This window comes from Hordeum vulgare, chromosome 3H (genome assembly GCF_904849725.1).
Source record: "Hordeum vulgare subsp. vulgare chromosome 3H, MorexV3_pseudomolecules_assembly, whole genome shotgun sequence".
Taxonomy (NCBI): domain Eukaryota; kingdom Viridiplantae; phylum Streptophyta; class Magnoliopsida; order Poales; family Poaceae; genus Hordeum; species Hordeum vulgare.
The window spans coordinates 419,488,583-419,498,570 of NC_058520.1; the positions used below are offsets into that span (position 1 = coordinate 419,488,583).

The 9,988-nt window shown below is 42.8% G+C and overlaps 1 protein-coding gene across 1 annotated transcript; it reads left to right on the forward strand.

The window, feature by feature from the left end:
* The first annotated feature begins 710 nt into the window (after positions 1-710).
* LOC123444058 (peroxidase 19-like) lies at positions 711-9,561 on the forward strand. Its single transcript, XM_045120662.1, has 3 exons — positions 711-1,210; positions 1,447-1,650; positions 8,721-9,561. Exons 1-3 carry the CDS (start codon positions 911-913, stop codon positions 9,294-9,296), a joined length of 1,080 nt encoding a protein of 359 aa, XP_044976597.1. The 5' UTR covers positions 711-910; the 3' UTR covers positions 9,297-9,561.
* Positions 9,562-9,988: the final 427 nt, after the last annotated feature.

Consider the following 9,988-nt stretch of genomic DNA (forward strand, 5'->3'; position numbering starts at 1 on the left):
CTGCGTCCGCTAGCTCCGCCGCATCAACCGCCTTCGCCGCCGTCATTTCCTCCGCGAGATAAGCCTCGGCGATCCTTATCCTCTACTTCCCACGGTGGGCAGCCCGTTCCCGGTGGGATCCCGCCCCACAGGAACCGAGCGTCCTTTGAGAGGGCGCTACGGAGTCGCGGCGGATATACCCTGTTGTCGGTCGGGCGCTGTCCTCATGGGAGCGATAGAGTGCGATGTGAAACACCGTTGTCTCCTCCACTCTGTACGGGACGATCCCTAGTCAATGGATCCGGGCTGGTCGGAGCCGGATCCGCTTGAGGCCATGCCGGAGAAGGTCGGAGATCGTCGGAGGTGAGTTTGGGTGGTGAATGGGAGTCGAAGAGAGTGGAGAAAAGTGGCTAGGGTTTGGTCCGGCCAACGAATGAGGACAAACATATGAAGGGCCGATGCGGGCTACGCGGACGTGCCCGGACGCGTCCGAGCTTCTCCATATCCGTCCCATATTTGGGCTGGATATGGAGAATTCCGGTCAGCCCGAACGTGTGTGTCGCATTTTCGTGATCGAACAATGACCAGATGGTCTGTCGAGACGTTCATGGAGGGTTTAAGGATCCGATTATAAATGTTGTGAGTGCACTGTGTCATGGCCATTAGAAAAAGGAAAGAAAAAACTCTGGCGTGCTCAACGTACGTACCTCCTCTCTCTTCACGGGTGAGCAGTAGCTCGCGTTCGTCCAACTTAGCCAACACATGCGCTCGATCGGCCTCTCCACTGTTTGTCCGGATTACCTGCAATACAAACAACTCCCTCCTTTCTCCCTCGCCATGCCAGCCGCGCCAGCGCTAGAGACTAGGAGATAAGCCAAGCTAGCCGCTCTTCCGGTCGTCTCCACTCCACTCCCCTTCTTCTTCTTCTTCCATGACAATGGGTTCCTCCGGAGGCATCCGCTTCCGCAGCCTTGTCTTGCTGCTCGTCGCGTACCTCGGCGGCACGCGCGCTCGGGAGGCGCCGCTGCCGTTGCCGTCTGCCAGTGCCAGGACCGCGGGAGTTGCCAACAGGCGGGCGCCGGAGCGGCACGGGCTGTCGCTGGACTTCTACGGCAAGACGTGCCCTGCGGTCGACCACATCGTCGCCAACGTGACCACCGAGCGGTTCCGCGACCACCCGGCTGCCGGGCCCGCCGTGCTCCGCCTCTTCCACCACGACTGCTTCGTGGAAGTGCGTAAGCAAAGCTCCAACGCATTTGCATACACACATTGCGCAATTCCCTCACACGAATGCCATCCCGTGAATTTCTGGCATCTTTGTGATGAACAATCGAAGGATTTTTTTTCCCTTCTTTTTCGTGGCGCATTTTAGCACGTTCATGCAGCAAGTATTGTATGCGCGCATTTGTTGGTACCTATCAGAGTCTGATCAAACTTGGGATTTGACGCTGACGACGAACGCCACAGGGCTGCGACGCGTCCATACTGATCGCGCCGGCAGGCAAGGCGGCAGGCGAGAAGGTGGAGAGGGACATGGAGGAGAACAGGAACCTGCCGCAGTACGGGTTCGAAACGGTGGAGATGGCCAAGGCCGCCGTGGAGAGCAAGTGCCCCGGCGTCGTCAGCTGCGCCGACATCCTCGCCCTCGCCGCCCGAGACGCCGTGCAGCTGGTACGTACGAGTGCCAAAACCCCTCCCGCAACGCCATCATCATCTTCTTTCTCGGAAAAAGGTGTCTCCGTTCACGCGAAAAGGACAGTAGGTTTGCGCCGAGCAGCGCACCGGGACAGTAAAAAGGGTCGCGATCGCGTACCCGGCGTTGCAAAACTCCCAACCGTCGCATGCAGGGACCATGGCGAGCGGCGCGACCTGCTCTGCAAGTGCGTAAAGGCGCGCCCGGCCGCCGTGGCCGCGCCGGTGGGCGGCATGTGACGCGCGCGCGTCCTCAGGAGCAGGGCGCGTGACAAAACTAGCTTAGCTTTAGCTGAGCCAAGTGCAGTGTGGTTATCCTGTCACGTACGTACGGGCCGCCCGCGCGGTAAAACAAACGGAACAGGCACTGGTTTTCGTTTCGCCGTATCGATATGTACATAGGCATTGCAGTTAGATTGTTGCTGGTGCTATGCTGCTAGCTAATTGTTGTGGTAGGGTTTTTAAGTCAGTCACTGACACGGCTTGCGCACGGAAATCGCCGCGTAGGTTGTTTGGGCGATCTAGCTATAGGCGGATAAAACGGGTAGCTTGGAGATTCGGCACTCTCTTGGATGTTACTGTCACAGGACACCAAGCGGATTTGATGCAAGGCAATTTTAGGTGCACATGGATGTTTTCTGACGTCTGTTGCCTTAGTTTGTCCGGCAGTAGACTGTAGACGCCTCCTCTGCGCCAGTCAAGTGTCCTGTTCTTGCTCCAAGTTTCTTTTTCTTCTCTCTGTCACAAGTCAAGCGGCCTGGCTGGCTCTTGCATTGTTGTGAGCACGGTCGGTCACTCTTATTTAACCTTTTCTCCTCTGCGTGCATCTTTTTGGACCACTCTTGCAACCGCCCGGGCTAGTTTTGGTTGGTCTCCCTGGTTTTTATCTTTTTTGAGTAGTGTATTCTCAAAAATTTACTATATATTAGCATGACCAGCTTAAAAAAAATTCAAGACAACAGAAGAGGCTACTTAGAGGAGGCGGGCTCACTTTATCAAATCAAAATTGTAGTGTTTTGCAAAAGAAAAGGATTCACTATATAGGGATTTGTAAGACTGGTACATGATTTCAGGTCTTCAAATTCTTAAAGAAAAAGGTGTGTAATTTCTAGTCAAATTAATGAACTAAGAACCCTTGCCGGCCTTACAATTCTGGGTAGATGTAGTAGTGCATTTTCAAATTTATAGAACCCCCTAGTCTTATATTAACTCTGGCCCAAACGGATGCCTAGATACACCAAATTAAAATTATCCAGTAGCTGAGTGTTTTATTTTTAGCATACTCGAGAGTTACTTGTTTTTTAGGAGGCGCCAGAAGAAAAGGCAGCAACATTTCAGCTTGCACAAACTACTAGGTCGGGGGTGACTCTAAGGGCTAGCTCTGTTATTGGCTTCTAAAATACTCTCTTTTTCGGTTTATAGGGCTCAAATCTGAAATCTCATCAATCAAGGTAAATTGTGAGTGGATGACACTAGTTTTAACTAGTCAATACAATATTTCTCACATATTCAATTTCCAAGGCAATAAATGTAGCATCCTCCTTCTCATTGGACTTGCATGATGTATGTAAAAAACGATGCATGCATAGCCACTCATCTTCTTTCTCTAAACTCTATGAATTAAATATGGCGTGGGACTCAAAACACTTTAACTCTATTAGACTCAAAATGAGCCTAATATAATGGAAATCTGAAAATTTTGAGACGAGCCTTATAAACCGGAAAGGAGGGAGTAAGCTACGAGTACCTCCGTCTAGAAGATACGGTTAAATTTACATGCATTTTCACCACAGACAATGTTTAAGACGCATTGCATTACTTCTAGAAGCTAATTACTAGCACTTTGTTGTGCCACTTGTATATGCATGCGTAGCGTGAATGTTATTTTTCAACTTATTTCACATTCAATCAATAACCACATAGGTTCTAGAGAATTTGCATACACGCCTTCTAAACCGTGACGGAGAGAGTACAATAAACTACTACGTAACCAACTTATTCTAGAATCCCAATCAATTTTTTTAAACTTATTAATTAATACTTGACTAAGGACCTCTTCATTTATACTAGTACATTTCATAGAAAATCTAACATCCACTCCAACCTCTTTTTATAATTCTTTTTTGTTTTTCCTGTGGCATTAAACACTTATTGCTAATCCTATATGATTTAAGTGGACATGCCACTCCGACCCTATACTTTTTCTATCCCTATGTTCTCAAAATCCCACGAATCAAAGATGCCCTAATAGCCTTCTAAAATATAAATTTGGTTGGACTTTTAAAATAAGCTTGGTAGAGGATAGTTTATTTTAGAAGCCTAAAAAAGCCACTAAGCACACCATCCTTAGGTCAAGCCTGCCAAGAAATCTCAATCCTACATGGATTAAAGCTACAAAGCTACACCTAAAAGAGCTACAAAGCTCATGATGGTGTGAGTCCCTAGTCAGCGCCTTCAACGCCGATTAGGGCCGGCCCACGATGGTGAACTGCAGAAAATGAGCGAAAAAAATTAGGTTCCGACAGAGAATCGAACTAGCGACCACTAGGGCATGCCGCCGCAAGTGACATAATGCAGCGCTAAATCTATAAACACTATCTTAGTCGCTTATACATGATTTTCATAAAAAAGAAATTCGCAGGTTTTGGAAAAAAGTTCGTAAACATAAAAAAAACTTACCCTATTCAAGAAAAGTTCCTTAATTTTGAAAAAAGTAACAATTTAATAAATTAGTTCACAATTTTTTTAAAGTCAAATTTCTGAAGAAAAAGTTCATCAGTTTCAAAAAATGTTCCCACATATAGAATAAGTTCACCTAATTTTAGAAGTATGTTCACCCAATTTGAAAAAAGTTCATCAAATTTGATTTTTTTTCATAAACTTTGAAAAGAGTTCATAAGATTTGGAAAAAGTTTTTCAAATTTGAACTTTTTCATAAACTTTGAAAAAAGTTCATCAAACTAAAAAAAATCATCGACTTTGAAAAACAAATAATCAACTTTTTAAAATAGTTCACAATTTTTAAAAAATGTACAATGATTTTGGAAACAAAATTTAATCAAACTACGTAAAACATTTCGAGAATGTGCACGCATTTAGGAAAGTAAAAAAATGATGAGGAAAGAAATGAGGAAGAAGGAAAACAGAAATACACAGGAAACGAAAAAAGATATAAAAAAAAGATAAGAAAAAAGTAATAAAGAAAAAAGATATGGAAGTAGTAAAAAAAGTGAAAGTTGACTTTTATAGAACCTGCTTCTTGGTGTGGTGGTTAGACCAAAGAAAAGAAACTAGACTAATCACGTTGCTGGTTCGAATCCAAAAAATGCTACTCCATCCGTTCCTAAATATTATTTCTTTAGAGATTACATTACGGACTATATACGGATGTATATAGACATATTTTAAAGTATAGATTCACTTATTTTACTTCATATGTAGTCTATAGTGTAATCTCTAGAAGGTTTTATATTTAGGAACGAAGGAAGTATTTGTTTTTGTGGATGGAAATATACAGTAACGGCCGGTGCAGGTGCCAGTTTGACGGGCCCCTGCCATGATGGTTCGTTGTTGTAGTTCTAAGAAATAGAAGGACCCGTTCTTTTCGGAAAATCCATTCTATCGCATAGGCAACGATGGACTTGGGCCATCCAATTATAGTTGGATTTAACTATGCAGCGGGTATGCTGGTGCTCCCATGCGGCGGCTCACATGTACATTCATCACCTAAAAATTATCTTCAACGTTTGAAATTTAAAAAGTTTTATCTTTAAAACCGTTAATTCAATCGATGATCTGTTTCCATCGTTGGATTTGTCGCGACAAGATCTTCGAAACTAGATCCCATGTCGACATGCTTTGACAAACATTTTTTTTCTTTCGTAATTGCCACATTGTTCCACTCACTTGCTATATTATTAACCACTTACTTATCCAATAAAAATAACTTAATTGCCATAATTTTTGATGTGGTGGTTAGACCAAAGAAAAGAAACTAGACTAATCACGTTGCTGGTTCGAATCCAAAAAATGCTACTCCATCCGTTCCTAAATATTATTTCTTTTAGAGATTACATTACGGACTATATACGGATGTATATAGACATATTTTAAAGTATAGATACACTTATTTTATTTCGTATGTAGTCTATAGTGTAATCTTTAGAAGGTCTTATATTTAGGAACGAAGGAAGTATTTGTTTTTGTGGATGGAAATATACAGTAACGGCCGGTGCAGGTGCCAGTTTGACGGGCGCCTGCCATGATGGTTCGTTGTTGTAGTTCTAAGAAATAGAAGGACCCGTTCTTTTCGGAAAATCCATTCTATCGCATAGGCAACGATGGACTTGGGCCATCCAATTATAGTTGGATTTAACTATGCAGCGGGTATGCTGGTGCTCCCATAGGACGGCTCACATGTACATTCATCACCTAAAAATTCTCTTCAACGTTTGAAATTTAAAAAGTTTTATCTTTAAAACCGTTAATTCAATCGATGATCTGTTTTCATCGTTGGATTTGTCGCGACAAGATCTTCGAAACTAGATCCCATGTCGACATGCTTTGACAAACATTTTTTTCCTTTCGTAATTGCCACATTGTTCCACTCACTTGCTATATTATTAACCACTTACTTATCCAATAAAAATAACTTAATTGCCATAATTTTTGATGTCGTTTCGTGCAAAGATTGTTGATCTTACGTGGTCATACTTATTTTTTTTGCTCGTACTTATCACATTTGTTGCACTTACTTGTCATATTAGTAAGTACTCCCTCCTTTCCAAAATAAGTGACTCAAATGTGACTCAATTTTACACTAAAGTAGTGTAAAATTGAGTCATTTTTGAGTCACTTATTTTGAGACGAAGGAAGTACTAAGCAAGCGTAGTTGCAAAAAAAATTATACACACGGTTGTCAAGTTGACAACTAAGTTAATTAAATGTGGTTATTAAGTGTCTCATAATCTAACAACTAAATAATAGTAATCTGACAACTATCGACGAAAAAAAAAGTTGTCGAAACATGTCGACATAGGATCTAGTTTTGAAGATCTCGTTACGAGAAAGCTAACGGCGAAAACGGATCGCCAATTGGATTTATAGTTTAAGAGATAAATTTTTTTGAAAATTCAATATTAAAATAATCTTTGCTGATGTCATGTTGATGTACTAGTTTGCATGCATAGAGGTTGTCTTTGTGCCCGGCCGCATGCCAAGGCAACCGTACACACTATGCTGATTAGTATTTTCAATTACAGTTTACATGTCATAATTTTGTGAACTTTCTGGAAGTTTCCCAATCAATTTTTTTTCAGTTTTGTGACCCCTTCTTGGAGGTTCCTGAAACGGGTTTTGTCTGTTTGTTATTTCCCCCCTTTTTTTCCTTTTTTGCTTTTATTTTCTCTTCTTTTTTATGTTTCTTTCTTTCCTTTTAAAGTTTTTTTTACAAATATGGTGGTTCTTTAGAAAAATCAGTATTTTTTAAACAAGTAAGTTTTCCATAAGTTGTTCAAAACTTCGAAAAATGTTCCTGTTTATATAATTTATTCAAAAATTCGAAAATCTTCATAATTATAATAAAAAAATCAAAGATTATTTACGTTTTGCCAAAAAAAATCACAGGTTCAAAGTTTTTGTCAAATTTTGGGAAATCGTTCGTGGTTTTTCAAGAGCTGCTAAGTTTTTCCGCTATTGTTAGTTTCTTTAAGTGCCGCGTTGCACATCTTGCACTAGACCTAGTCAGTCACAATGGCTAGCAGCTAGCAGCTAGCGTGCATCAATAGGCGGTCGCGGGTTTGATTGCCAGCTAGTGTGCCCTATGTGAATCGTCGACTCCTTGCCACACTGAGCAGCATATAGGAGAGTTCGTTCTTTTCCTCAAAAAGGAGATCTTCAAAAACAACAAAAAGGATATTACTTATCATGTCTAGTACTCCACCGGTACATATGTCAAGTCTCTTACATTTATGTACAGAGGTTGTAATGTATGTATACTCAGATATAATTTTCTGCAGGTAGGTGGGCATTTTTTGACTTGAATACTTGTTTAACATTTTTTAAATTCTTGATTAACATTTCCCAAATACTTTCTAAAATTCTTTTTAAACATATTATTTTTTGAGTAAATGATCAAAGTTTTTCACACATATTGCATATATTTTGTATACATTTGTTGTCTACATGAGAAACATTGTTTCTACACATATATCATTTTTAAATGGGTTAATATTTATTTTTTAAAAACTAAAGTTTTTTATAATATATTAGTTTATATTATTTGGACATATAAACAGAAGTAAAAAAATAAAAACTTGGAAGAAAAAAACAATGTTGTGGCCTCCCGCACTTGGGCTGGCCTTTTAGAGAGGCATCTGACATAATAGCACGCTATGGCCCTGTTTGGATACTCTAACTCGGTTAGAGGTTAGAGTTAGATTTTAACCCTGGACTAACTTTGAACTAACTCTAACCAAAGAGGTATTTGGATGATAGGGTTAGATTATTAATAAAAGCGTTTTTTCCAATCATTTGGTTTCTTTAACTAGGATTTGGTGTGGTGGAAGTAGAGTGAAAAGTAACTTTTTCTGGGTCCCACCTAACACTAACCCAAATAAGCATTTTTTGGATGGGTTAGTTTTTTTAGACAACTCTAACCCTCTTATTTGAATGTTTTGGGGTTATTTTGGTTCAATCTAACCAACTATAACTCTAACTCATGGGTCCAAACAGGGTCTATGTCTCGCTAACCTGCGGACAAGATGCTAAATAGAATTTGCGCTTGCTGTTGTAGAGTTGCAATAAAAGAGGACCTGCCATTCTTTTCCTCAAAAACAAAGTAGAAATAAACTGACTCATCATGCCTAAAAAATACTTCCTCAATCCGAAATTACTTGGATAAAAATAAATATAAATGAATGTTTTTAAAATTAAAATATATCTAGGTACATCCATTCGTACAATAAGTATTTCCGGACGGAATGAGTAATACTGCTTGGTCAACATGGCTCAGGAAAGAAATTAACTGAAGGCGGTGATTTTGTGTGCAGGCAGGAGGGCCCTACTACGCGGTGAAGAAAGGAAGGAAAGACAGCAAGGTGTCCCTGGCTGGCAAGGTGCGCGGCAGCCTCCCCCACGCCAACTCCACGGTGGACGAGCTCCTCCGCGTGTTCGCAGCCAAGGGCCTGGGGGCCGCCGACCTGGTGGCACTGTCCGGCGCGCACACCATCGGCTTCGCGCACTGCGCCCATTTCCTGGGCCGCCTCTACGACTTCCGCGGCACCCGGCGGCCGGACCCCTTCATGGACGCGCGGCTCGTGAAGGCGCTGCGCATGACCTGCCCCTACACCGGCGGCAGCGCCCGCGCGGTGGTGCCGTTCGACGTGAGCACGCCCTTCCAGTTCGACCACGCCTACTACGCCAACCTGCAGGCCAGGCTGGGCGTCCTGGGCTCCGACCAGGCCCTGTTCCTGGACGCGCGGACCAGGCCGCTCGTGCTGGAGCTCGGCGCCGACAAGGCCCGCTTCTTCCGGGCCTTCGTCGCCAGCATGGACAGGATGGGCTCCATCCGGGTCAAGAAGGGCAAGAAGGGGGAGGTCAGGAAAATCTGTAGCCACCACCTGTAGATGATGGTCGGTTGTTATTATTATACGGGAATTGATAAGCTCATCTCAGATCTGTTCACGGCTACACGCGGAGTTTGCACAGAGCTCACAAGGGATTTCGTTCCTCTTTTCTTGTGTGTGTCATCGTAAACGTGATCCTGATAGCTAGTGCAGGAAATATGTGCATGTGTGTCTTGTTTTGTTCCCCTCCTTGTGCGTTTCAACAGGCGCACGTCTCCCTGTTAAGTCGGTGGCCTCCTATTTGTTTGATACTATTGTTAACACATGAACACGTGTACCCTTGACATTGAGATGATGCTCACGTTAAAAGAGATCTGATCGACACCACGATACACAAGACTTGAAAACCTGAAACCTCACGCGTCTGGAAGAGACCCCGCGTGGACGCACGATGGCTATGGACTGCCCTAGGACGAACGAGGAAGAAAGAACAAGGAAGAGATGTACAAACTTGGATAAAAAATAGTAGATTTATTTATTCGATTGTGTGTTGTTTCAATCAACCGACACCTCCACTTTATATAAGAGGTGCCTGGACTTTCCGTATAAGTAAATGATTTATCTAGGTTTTTCTTACATTTTTTTTTTACATCAATTCACGTTCTAGAGTTCTAATCTCTTCCACCCGTACCCTCCACGTCGCCTCCCCGGGCGAGGCGACCGGGGCAGCCCCTTCTCCCCCCGCCACCAAA

Coding starts and splice junctions, on each gene's coding strand:
- LOC123444058 (XM_045120662.1), top strand. CDS start 911: ATGACAATGGGTTCCTCCGGAGGCATCCGCTTCCGCAGCCTTGTCTTG. Junction 1,211..1,446: donor ACCACGACTGCTTCGTGGAA/GTGCGTAAGCAA, acceptor CGAACGCCACAG/GGCTGCGACGCGTCCATACT. Junction 1,651..8,720: donor CCCGAGACGCCGTGCAGCTG/GTACGTACGAGT, acceptor TTTTGTGTGCAG/GCAGGAGGGCCCTACTACGC.